Genomic DNA, 20,655 nt, shown 5'->3' on the forward strand with positions numbered 1-20,655 from the left:
TTGGGGTCAATAAGTCTCTACTGTGCGTCATGATAACATACTTCTATAAATATTTTGAGGCCAACATTTGAGTATTTATTCTTAAAGATGTCAAAATGATTATACACCCTGAGACGAAGCCAAAATGGAAACGGAACCGTAATTTCGAAAACTCCTGAAGTCCACACGACTACCAACGGACTAGTAGAACAAGTTTACAGATGCCCTGGCAACGACCAAAATGGCGGACGAGGACAGCGAGACGAAACTGGCTGTCGTGGCAATGACGTCCCAAGAACTCGCCAAGCTGGCGCTGGAAGATGCCATGCTCGCAGATCACTCCAGCGGAGATGATTCTTCGGGCGATGATGATGATGACATTCGGTAAATTACCTCGGGACAATAAAAAACGGTGGTTGTTTGGAGCGTTTCTTTGATTGCCCAGTTTCCGGACCATAGGGATGTACGGAGTTGAGTTGTGCAAAACATTGATTCATTGTTGTGACTTGTGCTCCTTTGACTTAGTCTTTGTGCATTCAATTTGAATGTGTACATTTCAGGAAAAATAATCGGACATTATACTTATTGTCACATACTGTGGACAATATTGATGAGAAGTAGGCCCTAAATTTTTTGTGCAAAAGCTGTTCAAACTTCAAAGTTCAAGCCCCCCAAAAAAGGTGTTTTCTTAATCATGTTAATTCTTGAATCGACTTCACTTGTTATTGTTCTTGACCAAAATAGTCTAACGTCTTTAAATAACATCCCAAGATTTAACAGTCTTTTTTTTAATTAGGCACAGCATGATATTTTATGGATGAAGAAAATGCCAAATTAAACTTAGCCTAACTGTTTGTGAAATTTGAGTTGAAATTATCATTATTATTTTGTGATACTATAGTGGATATTTTGCCAGCGGTAATCCCAGCAAGCTAACGTTTACTAAAGGTTTGCTGGCGGCAATCCCTATCAACAGAGGGCACTGTACTCTCTAAGATGGGGCTGAATTATAAGATATATTCAATTACCACCACAATTGTGTAGCAACTGTGGTCTAGTGGATAAGCAATGGATCTCATGAGCGGGAAGACCCGTGTTCGATCCCGATCCCCGCTGGCAACATTTCTAAGGGTTTTTTTCCCCATAACCAAAAAATAAGAATATTCTTCTTTTATTATTTTAACATGTCTCAAAGATTTTATTGCAGAGTATGCCTAGGCCTATTACATTTTCTTTCTCAGATTTGTGGCTCTGGAGGATTTTTTTTTTTAAGGGAAATAAAGTCCGAAATTGTAAAATGGTCTGATTCCCATCTTGTGAATACGGAGATAAAACGACAATGTTGGCATGGAGCCAGACTAAAATTTATCACCGGAAAATGTCTAAGTAAAAAAAAAACAGTAACTGCGCATGTTCAGTGCATATCCGGCAAGCTAACGTTTATTTAAGGTTTGCCGTCTCTGGCAAAATATCCACTGCCAATATTTTATGGATGGAGAAAATGCCAGATTAGACCAAACTGTTTGTGAAATTTAAGTTGAAAGTATCATTATTACTTGTTCCTAATTACTTAATTCAAACAATTTTATATCAATGAGTGTGTAAATTCCCCTCACTCCTCAGGCCTTCCATCGCCGACCAACAGAAAGTTGGGTTCTTCAGTCAGGACAGGGCCACGCAGACCGAGCGATCTGACATCATCAATCTCAAGGAGATGACAGAGGACATACAGGGTCTCCTCAAGGTCAGTGCGGGGTCCAAGTTCATAGGTCAAGTTTGGCCAAAATAATCCATTAGGTTGTAGGCCTAAGCCTAAGAAAGATGTTTTGACATTTTGGCTCTGCTTTTGACTTTGGCTTCAGAAGATCTTAGCCCCTGATTTGGAGGACTCTGGTTCTTAATATGGGCCTATGTTTTGCTTCGAGTATATCAAATGCTATAACATTAGCAAACAAATTTAAAATATTGCCATTTGGTTATAACATTTAAAGCTTTGAAATGATCCAAAACTAAAGATGAAAGTAACCGACGACTGGAGTTGATGCTGAGGTTTTATTTTTAAAGTAGACTTTTAGCTATGATGGAAAAATAATTTGTTCATATTTTAATTGTCGATTTCAGAAGTCACAATATTATTTTGATTGTGTGTTTCAGGAATCACAAAGACTGAAACGGGAATTGGCCGTCACCAAGCAAGTCATGCAGGCCGACTACGAGAACAGACTTCAGGAGAAAACGCTGGATATGTATGTCCGCATCAACGAGCGCGTGGAGGAACTGCAGAAAATGCACTCAGAGGTAATACATTACTCAGTTTTCTATTTACTTGTTGATAAAGTTCAACTGTTCTGTACACTTTAAACATTGTTTGGTTGCAGATTCCGTGATTCTTTGGGATCCTAAGATTTATTTTATAAATTGTTTTGTACTTGTTTCTCCCAGAGGGTTGAAGTCGTGCGAAGAAGTTTCCGGCAACAATTGGCTGATGCTGTCGTCAAGCTGAACAACGATTGGAAGGTAAAGCTAAGCCCCAATTATTAAGCCATGTCCGACTTTCTTGGATATGGCTTGAAATTACACACGAGTCTATGTGAAGTGGCTGCAGCCCCGTCCCATAGACGTGTGTGTGATTTAAGCCGTAGCCAAGTCATTCGAACACAGCCTTAATTAGTTGCCTGATTTAAATGGCTGTGGCTTACAACACATGCATCTATGGAAGCCGCTGCAGCCGCTCCCCACAGACATGTGTGTGTTACTTCTAGCCATAGCCACGTAAATTGGACGCAGCCTTAGTCTGGTGCCATGCTGGAAGTTTCACTCAAAGAAGTTGAATTGACACGTGGGTTGTATTCCCGGTCTGGTTCCCTAGAAACACGCGGGGATGAAGATGCAAGCGGAGCAGAAGCGGCTGGCCAGCAAGAACGATCAGATCGGGGAGGACTATGAGAAGCTGGTGCAGCAGGTTGCGCAACAGGAAGGCATCATCGACATGCTCAGGATGCAGATAGCGCAAATCGCACAGGTATAAAGATCATCTGTGACAGAGTTGTAAATCATGTCAATCACAAGTCAATTCAGGATGACAGTGTCATGGTCAAGATACTTGTGACAGATCACAAGTGAATCACAAGCCCAGTCACAAGTCAATCACAAGTCAATCCTAAGTCAATCACAAGTCAATCACAAGTCAATCCTAAGTCAATCACAAGTCAATCCTAAGTCAATCACAATTCAGGCACAACTCAATTTTCAAGTACATAACAAGCTCAATCACAAGTAAATCACAAGTCAAGTCACAAGTCAATTCAGGATGACTGCGTTGTAGTCAAGATACTTGTAATGGATCAAAAGTACATCGCAAGCCCAGTCACAAGTCAATCCCAAGTCAATCACAGTCAATCACAAGTCAATCACAAGTCAATCACAAGTCAAATCACAATTACGAGTACATCAGAAGCCCGGTCATAAGTTAAACCCATCTCCAGTCACATGTCACAGGCTCTCGGACAGCACCGAGCGTACACTGATTATATAATTACATCTTGGGTGGAGAGAGGCAAGTAGGGTAAAGTGGCTTGCCCAAGGACACAGCACATAGCTTGAAGCCAGGTTTGAACCTTGGCCTCTCTGATCACTAGTCACAAACCCTAACCACTAGACCACGTCCTCCCCCCCCCCCCCATAAAAAACCTCCCTTCACCCCTTTCCTCACCCTCCCCCCCCCCCCCTCAATAGCCCATGCTCCCATCCCATCCCTATCTGAAGGGATCCAATGGTGACAACTCAGTAAATTGTTTTTTGGTAACCTTACAGGAACCTCGAAGCGAGGCGTCCACGCCCAGTGCCGTGTACGAGGTGGAACATCTCCGGGACGAGATGGGCAGCCTACAGACGAGAATAGACTCTATGGAAGAGGCTATAGATGCAAAGGACGAACAAATTGTTGAACTCAGTGAGTGTCTGTTTGTTGGCTGGCATTTGTTTGTTTGTGTGACTGTTGGGGTGTTTGTGCTTTTGTTTGTTGACTTAGTGAGTGTCCGTTTGTTTGTTTGTTAGTCTGTCTGTTTGGTTTTTGTTTGTTTGCTTGTTTGGTGACTTGGTGAGTGTCTGTTTGTTTCTGGGTGTTTGTTTGTTTGTGTATCTGACTGTTCTTTGTTTGGTTGTTGAATGAATGGAGGAAAAAGCTGATGGCACAGATGAATGAATTGATAAACTCAGTGAGGTCTGATTGTTCAGTTTTTGTTTGTTTTATTGTTGTTACGTTTGTTCTTCTTGGGGTGTTGGTTGTTAGTTCGTACTTTCAGTCCTACGTTCGTTTGTTTATCAATATCCCATACCTTTGTTCCATATTCCATGATATTTGACGACTGAATTTTCTTTTATCATCAATTGTTTGTTTGTTTCTTCACAACAGACAAGGATGTTGAAAAGTTAACAAAGGATCTCGAAAAGGAAAGAGTCCAAGTGAAACAGGTAATTCTTGTTCTTTTCTTTGGCAATCGTAATTTGCAACTAGAAAACCAAAGCACTTTGAATGTTAATTGTGCTTTAGCCAAAAACTTCAATTTTTACAAATCGATTTTGCCACAGCTTCTTCACGAATTAGAAGAAGCCAAGTCGACAGCGCAGCAAGAAATGGCCTCCCTCCGACGAAATGTAAGTGAAAAACAAATTGCAATTTTTAGTCCTGTAATTAGGGCCAAGTCGAACGATCATATGTGACCTGTTCTGTCAAAAGCAGACGCTTCTGGGCAGAGGTTGAAATTGAGATAGGGCCAAAAAACGCTGTGGGGGTGATTTTTATCGATTTTCAAATTTTTGCATATTTGTAATCCTGAACATGTCTAAAATATATTATAAAAGTTTGAAACCCTAATTTGAACTCTACATATACTATTTTTGATGATTTTGATGAGGTATATCAGTTAAAGAAATAACTGTTTTGTGACGTTCGTGGCCATTTTCTCCGTTTTCTACTTTTCGACACAATGAACTTCAAAATAGCATAACTCTGCCCAGGAATGACCGGTTTCAAAAAACAAACCACCTATTAAAAGGAAAAAGAACATTTGTTAACAATATGTAAAAATATCATTTTCGACCTTATGCCCAGAAAAGTCTGATTTTGACAAAACAGGTCACTTATGACAATGAACATTCAAAACCATGTCTTGGTCATTACTAATTTCTTTTTTACTGCATCTGCTTTTACATAAGGATTTTCGAGTGATACTTTGAATGTGCATATCTACGTGGGACTAATAATTTAATGTCTACAACCGTGCCATTATGTTCCTTAAAAATTATAATTTCATTTTAATTTGTACTTTTTTTTTCAGGCGGATAAACAAAGATTGCAGTTGGAGCGAGATATGCAAGACAGGATGTCCAAAGCAAGAGACGAGGTGATTTTTACTTCAAATTTTCTTTTTTCTTTTATGCTATAAATATTTGAGCATCAACTTTCTTATGAGTATATATTTGATTCTATGAAACAAAATACACATTTCTACTGGACCTTTTTTTGTAATCCTCACAACAAAAGACGAAACTGGAGCCCTTTGCCAATTTGAATTTCCTCAATGTGTCTCCAAAAAATTGTTGTTCTTGTTGTTGACAAATTACATTTAACTTATTATTCCTAATTTTCCAGATGATCGAAACAAAGGAACAGGAGCGTAAAAAAGTTTGTCCTTCTTGCATCTAACTCTTGTCATGAATATGCATTGCTTACCATTTTGTCAGTAGATCGATCGTGAATATTCAACAGCTGGCACTGCACGCATTCCATGGTTGCAATTCCCATTCACTGCAGCATACATAATGAGTTCGTGGGGGGTAAAAATTAGCATGTGAGATTTTGATTTAAGATGAATTAAGATACATTAAAATTTGTTCGTTTTCATGTGGACAAAGCTTTTTTGGCTGAGGTTTTAGTTGTCCTTAGATTCATCGTCCTTCCCTTTCATTTATTCTCCTCCGTCATATTCTTTGTGGTAGTTGTCACGTTTTGTTTTCAGATTTTGCGCTTTGCTCCGTATCATTTTTATTCTACAGGCTTTCTTGTCTCGTTTTTAAGAAAAAATTGGTTTCTTTCGCTGGTTTTCTTTTTTTCTTTTCAAGCAATGCTGATTGGGATTGATAGCTTTATCAATAAAGTTTTGCAGATGAGAAAGATATTTCAAAGATTGGTGCAATATAAGAAAGCGTTACTTTCTAGTTATGAGACTCTGTGACAATAAGTTCCTGAATCAGACTTTATTTCCAAAACGCTTTTCGAAATAGCTCCTGGGCACTCGGGAGAGAGCAGGATTATAAAAGGGAACAAAATGCGTATGCATTGGAAATAAGGTCTTCTTATGGCTAATAAAAGCTGTTAAGCCTCTGAAAGTGTGTACAAGATCTAAGACGAAAATCTTGATCAAAAAGTTAGCTTGAATTGGGACGTTGACTGAAATGCAATTTTTAAAATGCAATCTCCAGAATTTGTACTAGAGCTCTACCAACTGAGCTATATAGCCTCGTGCATGCCGTCCACCAATCTATCTATGTCTTTGTTCAAAGATCGCCATTTAGAAGCTATAAACCTTTCTTCCTAATAATTTGTTTTGGGTTGTTGTTGTTTTTTTCTTAGATGGTGGGGCTTGCCAAGAAGCACGCCAAGGAGGCTCAGCAGCAGGAAGAAGAGCGGCAACGATTGCTGGAGGAGCAACGCAAAGTAGCCGTGGCTCTGGAGAAAAAGGTAACATGCCGTAGCGTGAGAGTTGCTAAGCATAAAAGATATTTGATTAGCAAAAACAGTTCGCTTTCAGGGCTGGATTAAGTGGTCCATAGGGCCTAGGCACCAGCGTTCCATAGGCCCTACTCCGCCCTAGGCAGCAGCACCAATTTCATGTTGATGCTAAGCTGTACTAAGCAAGCTAAGCCAAACTGGTAGCTCTAAAAGCCTGTTGGTACACTGTGGTATTGTAAGCCCTCAAAATGTTCGTGGGCCCCAAATTTTTCGCTGGCCCTATGCACAGTGCTTGCTGTGTGTATTGTATTGGATAATCCGGGCCTGTTCACCTTATCACAAAGTTTTGCAGACTTCAGGCCTCTTAGCGTTTGATTGCTAACACTTTACAAACTACTTTTAAAATTACTTACAAATTTCTGTGTATTCTTTGCCTTTTGTATATTGCAGCAAAAAGAGAGTGCTTTGGAAGCCTCTAAGAGCGACACGGATCTCCAGCGGCTGAAAAAGATGGAAACCTTCCTCAAGTTAGAAGTAACCAGGTTTGTCCAAATTTCTTTTTGGGGTTTTTGTTTTCATAAAATGCCTTTTGATTAATTCCGACATTTTTTCAAATTCAGATTTTTTTGTTTTGGTTTAAATGTGTTTGGACATTGACATGAATGATTTGATGAAATGAATATGAATAACTTTGAATCCGTCATCTTGAATATTAATTAGCATTGATGAATATTTATAATCAAAATATATTTGTCAGTTATGAATACATATGTATTTACGACAAAAATTCAAATTGACTCTACAATTTATGGACATTTTCAGATTAAAGAAAGAACTTGCCAGGACGACCAGAATGTGGGAGAAGAAATTTGCCATTTTGCAAAAAAGGTTTGTCGCAAATCAAAGCCTAATTTCTCCCTCTTGAAACTCGCAAAACAAAGTCATATTTTAGAAGAAGAAAAAGAAACATCACTAAATTTACTTACTTAAACTTTGAGTTATAATGCTTAAAATGTTATGAAAGGTGAGCAGTATAAATTTGCAGTTACTTACATATGGTCTGATTGTTTTACTTAAAACTAATTGTAAAATTACGTAATGGTAACGTAATGGTACCTATAAATGCGAAAGGGAGCATAGGTTTAACAATAAGTTTCTGTTAAAAAAAAGTGAGTAGAATTGTCGGAACAATTTTGTAGTAGATTTTGAAATGAAATCGTCCGCACCTTTTCATCGGTTTATTTACCTCTTGCCCTTTCCAGCTTGTATGCTCTCAAAGATGAGAGTTTTGTCAGGCAAACGTTGCAAAAACAAGCAGCAACACTCCACCATGCCTCAGTGTCTTACGCAGTAAGTAGAAACTTGGGGAACTTTTCCATTTTCTGTGGGAATTAAGGGGAAAATGGTTAATCTTTGCACCCTGATGAGGTTCCAGTTAGTTTAAGTTGTTGTTTCAATCACAAAACAATTAGACAGTGATTTCTTTCAAACTAACATATTTCAAAAGCTGGTGGAGTAACAAGTTTTTTTTATTTTCAGGCCGACACACCCCTGGGCGTGTTACCTAGCAGCCAACCCAACAACACACCCAGACGACAAAACCCACCCCTGGTAAGAATTACTACTACACTTTTGTGGCCCTCCCCCAACCATCCCCCCCCCAACCCCCACGCACCTCCCCACCCCTCACCCCCGATACAAAAGAAAATGTGTGTCTATTCTCTCAGCTGAAATTAATTTCTATCTTCACATGTTATTCGTAAATATGTATATTTTGTTTTCAAATTTTGTTTAAACTACTGAAATTTTGATAGCTATACTACATTCTTTGTTCTAAAAAAAATATGATAAATTGATATTAAGTCAAAATAGATATTGACATATCAATTTTTTATACTTCATAAGTTTTGTAACTTATATTCATCTCTCTAAAAATAGTGTTCTAATATTAATTTCAGAAATTTTAAACATATTTTTAACTTGCCCTTTGACTTCTTTTTGCAGCCTGGGATAGGCAAGATGTCAAAGGCCAGAGACCCCCGCCTTGACCTGATCTCACCGTACACTGTGTCGCCGCCCTCGGGCAGGGGCGTGGAGCTTTTCTCTGCAGCAGGTAAGAAATTTTCTTCCTCAAGTATTCTTTGAATATGTACCAGTCCCACAGAGGGCCAACCTATGTACTTCTTTGTACTGCATAGACTCACTGTTGCTTGTGAGCCGGGCAGTGCTGTTGTATAGGAGCACCAATGACGCCAATTAATGTAGACCATTGTGAAGACCAGAAACATGAAAAGGCTTCCAGTGAAAAGCCATTCTGAATCAATTGAATAAAATTTGTTCCCCTCTAGAAAGAGCTTTACCAGGTTCATCGTGTTTTTGTTTTTTTTCGTGTTTTTTTAGCTTCTCAAATCGTTGACAATGACGAAGTTGATGAGGACTCGGACCTTGAGGGTGTCATTCCACTTCCATCGCCGCCACCAAAGTAAGTGAAAAATTCTAACACAACTTTAAATTGGATTGTCTCTAGTCCTTGTAATCGTTAGCACTGGACTCTTCTTGCCTGTCAATCAAACTGTGCATTGACCAATTAGAACCTGACTTTTTGTCAGGTGAACCACAGTAGCTCAAGCAACAAGCACAGCGAGAAATATGTACAGGTAGCAGAGATGGGCAGGGCTTATGGCCAAATATGGAAAAAAAGTTCATGTACATGTATAGCACAGTGAGAAATGTACAGAAAGCAGAGGGGGCGGGGCTTATGGCCACGTATGGGAAAAGTCCATATAAAGCACAGTGAGAAATGTACAGAAAGCAGAGATGGGCGGGGCTTATGGCCAAATATGGGAAAAAAAACATATACATGTATAGCACAGTGAGAAATGTACAGAAAGCAGAGGTGGGCGTGGCTTATGGCCACGTATGGAAAAAGTCCATATACAAGCACAGTGAGAAATGTACAGAAAGCAGAGGTGGGCGGGGCTTATGGCCACATATGGAAAAAGTCCATATAAAGCAGTGAGAAATGTCCAGAAAGCAGAGGTGGGCGTGGCTTATGGCCACGTATGGAGGAAGTCCATATAAAGCACAATGAAAAATGTACAGAAAGCAGAGATGGGCGGGGCTTATGGCCAAATATGGAAAAGAAATCCATATACATGTGTAGCACAGTGAGAAATGTACAGAAAGCAGAGGTGGGCGGGGCTTATTGGCCAAGTATAGAACAAGTCCATATAAAGCACAGTGAGAAATGTACAGAAAGCAGAGGTGGGCGGGGCTTATGGCCACATATGGAAAAGGTCCATATAAAGCTTTTGGAATGACCAATGGTAAAAGAGAAATACATGCACAATCATTTAATTGATAATTGTGTAATTAAAAGCCTTGACGCAGTTTATCACATTATTTTACTAAAAAAAAAGAGCTTAATTTTAATAATTTTTTTCAGATGGAAGATAGATAGCCGTCCATCTACATCTGGTCAGGTTATAGTATTACCATCAGCGTGAGAGAACATCGTTGGACTTACGAAGCAATTGAACAAACGATTGTAATTTGGACAACAAAAAAATCCCCAGCATGTTGACTTCAACACAAACAAAATTGATCATTATAACGATTAGTAATCATTTTTGGCACGCAGTATAAAAGCCAGTGTGTAGTTCGGCAGTGTTTGTATCACTTTACCATGGTTTAAAAGTCACGTAGTGTCTATGGTAGCGGCTGCAGCCACTTCGCATAGACTTGTGTAAAACTGTCCAAGCTGTAGCCAGGTCATTCGGGCACGGCTTTACATTTCAATTTAGTCTGGTACCCCATCTTCTCATTACACTAGCAAATTTGACTTTACTTTGGATAGATTTGAAGCAAAATGTAGTACCGAATGTATCAGCCCTAGCAATTAAATACTTTGTTCACAAAAGCTACACATTTTTCCCAACAATTTTAATTTTGTATACATTACAAAATTCTGAACAAAATGTGGAACAAGCTTTTTATTGTCCCAAGTTATGTGGTGATTTTTTTTAACCAGTTATTACTCCCTTTCTGTCCAAAATAACCAATTTTTGACATTTAATATATTTTGTATGATTGTTAATGTAAAATGTTGTAAATATTTGTTTATATTGAGATATTTTGTTTTTAAAGTGATAATTTATATAATTGTAATATTTGTACAGTTAAAAGGGTTTACATGTAGTTGTATTTTAATGCTTGGCATTGTTTTGAGCAATCATTTTGAACAATAAAACATGGATATAATACACTTGTATTTTCCGAATCCTGTGTTACCTTTTTTTAAGGTGAGATGTTTGTTTTCAAAGACAAAAATAATTTGTTTTAGAAACTCTTACTAGAATAAAGCACAAATTTGTCAAATACAACACACAATTCTAAGTAGTACGAATGTTTATTATCGCAACCTCCACAATATTCATTTTGCAAATTACCTTTCTGTTCTACTAACGAAGGTGATGAGAAAATCTTCATGTGGGTTCCGTCAACCAGACGATCAAGTTTAAGCGAACTTCCGAAACGGAATAAAGTATTAAGGATAACATTAATAAGGGAATAAATGTGGGCTTGGTCGGTATTAAACACTATGTTTAAGACTGGTTGGAGTCAGGAATGCTGATAATTACCCAAGGCGTCTTTGGTCAAAAAATCAAAACTTTTCGGTCCAAAAGTCAAAACAAGTAAAAATACAAAATTTCCAACGATTGTGTTCAATAATTTTACTTTCTGTTTTTCAAAACACCCCTCTAGCTATATAATGGAGTGTCCAGCATGGAGTAAGACGTAAACAACTCCTTTTATGGAGATTGGCGCATCACGCGTCCTGCACAATGGCGTGCAAATGCAGCTGTGGTGAGTGCGTTGCGAATTAAGGACGAAATACTGACTCACTGGTAGCATGATTTCATAGGAGTCCAAATTTCATGTGACACTGGAAAAGCGTTTAAGACCAGCCAGCCATGTCATTATCATTCGTTTAAGACCAGCCACGTGACGGGCTCTCGACCAATAAGAATGGGTATAAACTGTCTGAGGTATTTGTGAATATGGGGTTATAACTAGATTTGGCCCAAGTCTAGGTTTCACTTGTTCTGTGCCTGTAGTAATCACACGCATATTTATAGGTCTGTACAGTTCTGCGGGCTGCTTACTCTATGCACTACTGCATGCATGGTCAAGATATGAGCTGTGTATAACACGCGCCCTCGTGCATCAAATCAAGACCAACATGTTAAAAATGTACATGTACATGTTATTTTCGTGCGAGTTCAAAAACCAGACTTGGTCAATGTGCCAAATGTCTGTACACAGTCGATGTAGCTAATCAACCCATTTGGGTAGGAGCCTACCAACATTTTAATTTTTTAGCTTTTTATTCCTAAAAACACACGCAGATTGTTTTGAAATTCATTCTGAATATTCGCATAGCCAAAGTTTCGTGGAGAACGCACACGCATCCCATGGAGCGGAGTAGAAACAGATAAACGCACTCGTACATTCAAATGTCACAATATTTCAGTTAGACAATATATAACATACACTTCATATTAGTACTAAACAAGTTTGTTTCAATATTTTAAGTTCAATGTTTTTAACTTTTGCAGATTGTTATCCACCCTCCCATACCTACTGAAAAAAAATGAATTAGTTTTTAAAGAATGGCGACTCTGATTGGTCAAGCTGTTGCAGGGAATAATGCATATTGATGATGTTGCATATGCATTGATGCATATATTTTGCATACGTGCTGGGGGGGGGTGCTGATGCAGATTGATCAGGTCGGACTTCTGACTTTGTGAAATCACATGTAAGCACATGTTCTGCACATGTGAACACACATGCGTGTGCGCTCTTGTATTGTATTTCGATCGAGGACAGACACACAAAGGGAGAACAAAAGATCCTTTCAGTCCTCGAACGACGGTGCTTTTGTTCGAAACTGTCCTCGATCGTACGTTTACGTGCTTAGTCTATGGGAAAGTGTTAAAGTACAGGGACAAAGGGAAACACAATAGGTTGTCCTCAGGCGTACAGTAAAACACGACAATGCGTACACATAAGTGCGCATTGTTATAACACTGTGGAACGTGTGTTTAAGTGAAACTTGTGCTTCTTGAAGTGCTTTTGTGAAAGTTCTTTTTTTTTCTTCTGAAACCCACACAAAGTCCGACTTGAGTCAAGTCTACATTATTTAACTTAAACTTACGGTGAGCAAAGTTTGAAAGAAAGTCTTCAAAATATTTGGAGTCATTGCAGTTTGAAACAATGGACATTTCTAAGTCTACGTTATTTAACTTAAACTTACGGTGAGCAAAGTTTGAAAGAAAGTCTTCAAAATATTTGGAGTCATTGCAGTTTGAAACAATGGACATTTCTATGCTTTTTAGAACTGAATGAATCTTGAATGTTTTCTGATCACAAATTTGTTGCTGATGTGGGCAGCCTAATTCTATTACCTCAATTACTGTAAACAGATATTTTAACCTTTGCATCTTGTTGATAAACCATTACTATGTTCAGGTCTGTCAAACTCTTTTAAGGCCTACTAACTAGTATCAAAGCAAATAATTTTTAAAATCCTCAACCACTTCAACATTGTCGTTCAATCTTCATGATGCTGTATACAAACAAAACTTCAAATTTTGCATCAAATCAAAGAAAAACTCTTAAATAGATAAACAAAAAAACCTGGCCCGAGACTTCTTCCAAGATCACGTGACCTCATATCTTATTCAAATCTGTTAATAAATCTACAGGCTGAAGCACTGCAGTACAATACCGACGGGCAGCGCGTGCTGAAGTGCGCCCTCTACTATTGATCCTCGGCCAGTTTCTCCGCCTTTGCTATAACCTCGCTGATGTCGCCCACCATATAGAAGGCAATCTCGGGAAGATGATCATAATCTCCTGTGAAAGAATCAAAAATTACAAATTAAGTTTTTTCCACTTTCCTACAAGATCCTACATAGCAGGGACAATATTTCCACATGAAACAGTTGTTGGGTCAGATTTAGTTTGTGTGACGCATGAAACGGCGGTACACATGTGGAGCTGACCCATTTCTTCTGCCTTTGTTTCTTACACACGAAATGCATGGGAAGAACACAAGCATGTCTTGATGCAAAGGATTTTTCCGAAAGAATTCTGCAATTCTTGGGAGACATTCAACAGCCTGTGGCCCATACCGTTCAGGATCTGCTTGAATCCCAAGATGGTGTCGGCGATGGGTACCAGCTTGCCTGGGGAACCGGTGAAGACCTCGGCCACCGAGAAGGGCTGGGACAGGAAACGAGTGATCTTACGGGCCCGCGACACGGTCAGCTTGTCGTCTTCGGTCAACTCGTCCATACCCAGAATGGCGATGATGTCCTGAAGCGAACGGTAGTCCTGAGAAAAAAATAAAAAATATAAAATCTCCAGATAATTTGTTTTTAATTTTAATTTTAAGCATTTTGGAACGAGCTGAGAGGGCTAAATAATGAATATACGTCAGCACATGAAAATCAACCTATTTAAGGCCAAAAAAAACCTCTCCGGTTTCTGGTATGGAGCTTGCCCCAAAAGTGGTGCGGCGACGCGTTTTTTTTTTTTTTTTACCTGTTTTTTTTTGGGTTTTTTGGCTAAAAATGTCGGCTGACGACTGCAAATGGTGCCCGACTAAACTTAGTGCAAATATATGGGAGTCCAGAGAGGCCACATAAAGCTTATTCTCGTTCATAACCCCATCTAAAAACACGTTAAAATTGTGCAGCAGCAGGATTCCAGTCAAACCAGTGAGTTTGGCGGTTTTGAGACATCATCTTGTATTGAAAAAAAAACTTTTTCATTTTGCTGACGCGCATGGCTACGGCGACGCGCGCGCATACCAGAAACTGGAGACTTTTTTTTTTTGGCCTAAGGGGCTGTATTAAAAAAACATTGGAAGAAAGTTTGTCATGATTTTTTTTTGTGACGCAGCAAACAGTTGTAGGGTCAGATTTAGTTTGTGTGCCGCATGAAACAGCGGTCCACATGTGGAGCCGACCCGAGATTTCTCTACCTTTGTTTCTTACACACTTAATGCATGGGGAGGACATAAGCATGTCTTGATGCAAAGGATAATGTATGCGTAACAGGTCCCTAAATTGGTTATTGATTCTACCGGTAAGAGCCGGTGAGGGCGCCCTTTAAGAAACTCGTAATTACCTGAAGGATCTTCTGCACGCCTCTGGCGACGGAGTAATGCTCTTCGCCGACCACGTTGGGGTCCATCATACGGGAGGTGGAGTCCAGCGGATCCACGGCGGGGTAGATACCCAGCTCAGCAATGCCTCGGGACAGCACGGTGGTGGCGTCCAAGTGAGCAAAAGCGGTGGCAGGAGCGGGATCGGTCAAGTCGTCAGCGGGCACATAGATTGCCTGGCAAAAAAGTGACAAGAAACAATGCTCATTTCTAGTGGTGCAGATTCACTGATGCCTACCTGATGATTTTCAAAAGACACTTGAGTTAAAATTTGTTAGTTTTTGGCTTCCACAAATGAGCCAATTTGGCAGCTTTGGACATATTACTTTTTACTGTTGTTTACTTTTTTACTGTGACTTTTGCTGCTGACCACAAGCCACTGTGGCTTCTACTTACAAGCCATATTGGCTTCCAAAAATCCAAACACAAGCCATTTTAGCTTCTGTTCACAAGCCACTTTTGTTTGTAAACAGAAGCCATTTGGACTTGATTCACCAGCCACTTTTACCTCTAATCACATGGCATTTGGACTTCAATTCACAAGCCACTGTTGGTTCTGATCCCCCAATACATCTGAGTTGTTAATCACAAGCCAATTACACACTTTGCCAATTTACTACAATCCACAGGAAAATGTGTTATAAAATTTACCGGCCAACCTGGCGGCCATTTACCTGCACCGAAGTGATGGATCCCTTCTTGGTGGTGGTGATCCTTTCCTGCATGGTACCCATGTCCGTGGCCAGGGTTGGCTGGTAACCCACAGCGGACGGGATGCGACCCAGCAAGGCAGACACCTGTCAAAGGAACAAAATAGAGGGTACCAGGATAAACAAATTGAAAAGTTGTTGTAATAGAGTTAATAATTCTCGTGTCTAATTCTGAAATTTCTGATGGTATTTTGTAGGACCAGTATTAGTTTGTCTGCCGCACGGGACAAGCAGCAGACATGTGGAGCTGATCCGAGTTACTTTCCCTTTGTTTCTTACACACTTGTGTACGGATAACAACCACAAGCATGCCTTATTGCAAAGGAACTTTGTTTTCCTTAACCCCGACTCTCTTAGACAGTTTTGGTTTCAACTGGTTGTCAGGGTTTGGGTTAGGGTTTGGGTGGAGGGCGGAGGGAACAAAAGTCCAATCTTACCTCAGAGCCAGCCTGGGTGAATCGGAAGATGTTGTCGATGAAGAGCAGCACGTCTTGTCCCTCCTGGTCACGGAAGTACTCGGCCACGGTCAGTCCAGTCAGGGCGACGCGGGCACGGGCGCCTGGCGGCTCATTCATCTGACCGTACACTAGCGCCACCTAGGGGTAGAATCGAGACATTCTTCAGACGATTCAAATGCCAGCTGAGGGCGACTTTCATCAGGGGCAGCATGTAAGATTCTTAAGGGATGTGATTCACAATTGGGTGGCAAGGCGTTTGAATCTAGTTGCAGGCCATGTTGTGTCCCTGGGCAACGCACTTTATTACAACTTGATCTCCACCAAGCTTAGAAGCTGGTACTGGTATAAGCTGAGGAGTAACCTCTGATGGACAGGCACCCCATCCAGGGGGGAATAGAAATATTCTCCTTTAGTTCACCAAAAACACGATAGAAACAATACAAAATGGAGTTATAATAAAAATGATCCTGCTTTTCATGATCTACAGACTTCAGCCTAACCAACAGTTGGGGATTTTCAGAACACACCTTGGAGGTGTCGTCCGTGAGGCTGATGATACCGCCCTCTATCATCTCATGGTAGAGATCGTTGCCCTCGCGGGTGCGCTCCCCGACACCGGCGAAGACAGAGTAACCACCGTGAGCCTTGGCCACGTTGTTGATAAGTTCTATGATCAGTACGGTCTTGCCCACGCCGGCACCGCCGAACAGACCTGTCAACGAGAAAACAAAAAAATGTTGTTGTTTATCTTCCACCCAGCCCACTGTAACATTATCTGGTTGTTCACTTCAGGCAATTAACCTATAGCGGTAGAATCGCGTCAGCGCAGCTTATGAAATAGTGTCCATTTACATGATATACAAATAATAATAAATACTGAAGTCTTATATAGCGTACGTATCTACCAACAATTAGGTTCTCAAGGTGCAGGAAATTATGTCTATTATTAAAGACAGGTAAATGAAGTTAATGAGAAATGCGAGACCCACTATGTAGCACCTTATAAGGGTTTACAAGGTGCTGTGGCGCATATTGCAGCCACTGCCAGAAACACCAGGGCAAACCCCTTCTCTTAGCGATAAGTGTTTCTGGGTTCTTTAACGTGCATCACACAACACACGGGACCTATGGATTTAAGTCCCATCCGAAGGACGAAACAATAATAGTAAAGTGTCTTGCTCAAGAGCACAAGCACCATGTTCCCATCACGGTCAGGATTCGAACCCATGTACCACAGCACACGAGTCGAACACCGTAACCATTGGACCACAGCACCCCACTAAATAGATGCGGAACGCACAAAATCTGAGACAAACAAAAGTTAATGTACAAAATTCCATAGGGTTGTCTGAGGGGCGTGGCTAACTCGCAAACGGCGAAAGGTCAATTGACCAAACCACAGGCGGCCATCCACACAGTCTGGACACCCAGACACACATACACCATACACTCTGCACGTATGGACATAGACCTATAGGTGCAGTCCAAAGATTCAGACTTTCAATTGTTCAAGCACCATTTTCAACGATTCAAAAAATAATAGATTGTTTCATTACTTGACAAAAACAAGTATTACATTGGATATTAAATGTTTGAAAATCTGCATGTGTTCAGAAATTTATAGGCATGCCAGCAAGTTGTTCAGTCAAGCGATGCTATTGTTCCCTGCTAGTGTTAGGCATTCATCTGGTAATACACTCCCCCAAGCTTTACAGCTTGAAATCCTGGTAAAGGCTCAGACAAAAACCTGAATATAAACTCTTTATTCGGGTTCTCTGGTATAAAAAAATTCAGGGCAGTAAACCATACAGACTATTCTTTAATTATTTCAAGCGTTTCAATTTCCACAGCTCTTCCCTTACCGATCTTGCCTCCCTTAGCGTAGGGGGCTAGAAGGTCCACCACCTTGATACCAGTCACCAGGATTTCCTGGGTCAAGTTCATCTCCACAAACTCCGGAGCCTCCTGGTGAATACCTGCTTTGCTGTAAAAAAAAAGAAAAAAAAAAGAAGAAGTTATTAGGAAAAAATTGAAAAAATGTATTAAAAAGTCACAGGTTGAAATGATATTTCAACAACCTTCATAGAACTTAAGGTACAGTGAATTTGTTTGAATAGCGGCAAATGTCACACTTCAACTTCTTACTAATGATGTCATGAAATTTTCTTTGCTATCGCTTTCATGTGAAGTTTGAAATATCCCTAATACCCTACTGGAAATGGAGCAGCCAGTATCAACTGCCTTTCTTGATCCAGCATGATTAACTACTCTGAAGTACGAACCAACACTATAAATCCCCACTGGAATTAGAACAGTGCCGTTCTTTATCCAGCATGGTTAACCTTTCTAAAAGTATGAACCAACACTTAATCCCACTGGAATTACAATAGCCTGAATCAGCTGCCATAACCATTATTGGTAGTTTCCTTATTATCTGGTCTTTATTGGGTTAGGGCACTTACATCCCCACTGGAACTAGGACAGCATATACAGTCGACTCTCGTTAGTAAAAACACTGTTAATACTAAATTCTGGTTATAACAAACATAAAGCCTTGGTCCCGACTGTGCATTTATATGCACAATGAATGGTACTGATGTTCCTCTTAATACAAAATTCTGATATAACAAACAATTTGGCAAAGTCCGAACGAGTTTGTTATAACGAGACTCGCCTGTATCAGAAGCTGTTCTGAATCCAGCATGGGCAACCATTTCCTTTATTTACCTGGCTGTAACGATGGGGCCTCTCTCGTCGATGGGTTCCCCGATGACATTCATGATGCGGCCTAGCGTCTCGGGACCAATGGGGATCCTGATTGGAGAGCCAATGTCCAAGCACTTGTCACCTCGGACCAGACCCTCTGTGCCATCCATGGCGATGGTACGACACGTGTTTTCACCTGGAAAGTTTCATCAAAATAAGTGTCAAGATTTGATTGCGTGAATTTAAAGAAGGAACAATGGCGAAACTTTTCAACATTCATGTGAATTTATGTTGAACTGGAAACCTGGAGTGTTTACAAAATTATGGCATTCTTATGTCTATTTTATGCGGAGAATCTGTGGAAATTGTTTCAATTTTTTTAGTTAATTTTTCATTTTGAGATACATTTCCAAGTCTGGAGCCTAAGACCACCAAGCTTACCTAGATGCTGTGCTACCTCCAGCACCAGCCTAGTGGGGCGTCCCTGTACCTCCAAGGCATTGAGAATAGGCGGTAGGCCCTCATCAAACTGTACATCGACCACAGCACCAATGACGGCCACAATCTTGCCCGTGGCCCCAGTCTGGGCCTGTGTCTTGGCTTCTACTACATAATTCCTTCCTGTTGGGGGAAAGTTAAAGCAAAGCTTTCCTTTTGGTTTATTTTCAATACCAACAATGTGTTAATTACTTTCAGCATGTGAAAATACAAAACAATTTATAAAAAAAAAAAAAACAAGCCAAGATCCTTCACCCGCTAGTAGGCAACACCGAGCACCATGTCAAGAACTCCACCCACTTTGCCAGCTTCATTGCAACCCAATGAGATCATGGTCAGCTTCAATGTCGTCTCCCTCTTCACGAACGTACCCATGCATCAACGACGCCTGCAACATCGTCAAGGAGAGGCTCCAAACAAGACCCCACCCTCAAGGAACGAACTGATCTCACCCCAGACCAACTCCACGACCTGCTCCTAACCTGCGTCTCCTCTTTCAGCTTCAGGTTTTGTGACCAGTTCTTTCAGCATTCAGCTTGGATCTCCTATATGGCCAGTCCTGACTGACACCTTCATGGAAGGGTTCGAACATACAGCACAGGACACAGCGGACCACAGACCATGCATCTGGCTTCAGTACGCGGACGACACTTTCACCATTTGGCAACAAGGACAAGATAACCTCCTGCGCTTCTTGGAACATCTCAACGGGCTTCACAGCAGCATCCAATTCACAATGGAACAAGAGAGTGATGGCAACATCTCTTTTCTCGACATCAAGGTCTCAAGAAGGTAGGAAGGATGGCACTCTCTCCTGCAGTTTACCAAAAACCCACCCACACGTACCGATATCTACACAGCACCTCCTTCCACAATCCTAGCATCAACAGGTCCCTAGTGCGCCGAGCCCACACTGTCTGCGACAGGGAACACCCATCTGGCGAACTGAGACAAATCACCACTGCTCTCCAACGCAACAGCTACAGACCTGCGAAGTCAAGACTCAAGACTCCCCCCCCCCCCTTCAAGGGTCACCAAAATAACGAAGGTCACCTCTCTGGGGCCCCTAGGTCCATCGCCCTCGCCTACCTAGGCAATACATCCCACAAGACCCAGCGCATCCTACTCCAGCATATTCCATCAAGGTGTTCCACACAGCTCCCTGCAAGATCCAAGATCTACTCCAGTCTCACAAGACCAGGAGCGCAGACCAGGCGTGTACAAGACCCCTGCGAACGTGGCAAAGTGTTTGTTCGCGAAACCGGTAGGGACCTCCCAATGGGGACGTAGATGGAGACATAGAAAAATCACGCAAATGTAAAATACAACACACAA

General features: G+C 40.8%; 2 protein-coding genes across 2 annotated transcripts; one reads left to right on the plus strand and one right to left on the minus strand.

The window, feature by feature from the left end:
- The first annotated feature begins 178 nt into the window (after nucleotides 1-178).
- Nucleotides 179-10,974, plus strand: LOC119723013 (uncharacterized protein C10orf67, mitochondrial-like). Its single transcript, XM_038193483.1, has 17 exons — nucleotides 179-363; nucleotides 1,603-1,723; nucleotides 2,134-2,277; nucleotides 2,422-2,496; nucleotides 2,849-3,001; nucleotides 3,793-3,931; nucleotides 4,394-4,452; nucleotides 4,570-4,635; nucleotides 5,319-5,384; nucleotides 6,614-6,721; nucleotides 7,163-7,254; nucleotides 7,535-7,600; nucleotides 7,975-8,062; nucleotides 8,252-8,323; nucleotides 8,717-8,825; nucleotides 9,113-9,194; nucleotides 10,158-10,974. Exons 1-17 carry the CDS (start codon nucleotides 221-223, stop codon nucleotides 10,216-10,218), a joined length of 1,644 nt encoding a protein of 547 aa, XP_038049411.1. The 5' UTR covers nucleotides 179-220; the 3' UTR covers nucleotides 10,219-10,974.
- Nucleotides 10,975-13,009: 2,035 nt separating this feature from the next.
- On the minus strand, nucleotides 13,010-19,501 carry LOC119723242 (ATP synthase subunit beta, mitochondrial-like; the record flags this gene model as incomplete). The annotated part of the gene is made up of 9 exons (XM_038193807.1): nucleotides 13,010-13,633; nucleotides 13,912-14,113; nucleotides 14,912-15,124; nucleotides 15,623-15,745; nucleotides 16,096-16,254; nucleotides 16,644-16,828; nucleotides 17,979-18,100; nucleotides 18,844-19,018; nucleotides 19,264-19,501. Coding segments are annotated over 9 exons (1,512 nt in total), but the record flags the coding sequence as incomplete, so codon positions are not given.
- Nucleotides 19,502-20,655: the final 1,154 nt, after the last annotated feature.

Source organism: Patiria miniata, unplaced genomic scaffold (genome assembly GCF_015706575.1).
Source record: "Patiria miniata isolate m_02_andy unplaced genomic scaffold, ASM1570657v1 HiC_scaffold_16, whole genome shotgun sequence".
Taxonomy (NCBI): domain Eukaryota; kingdom Metazoa; phylum Echinodermata; class Asteroidea; order Valvatida; family Asterinidae; genus Patiria; species Patiria miniata.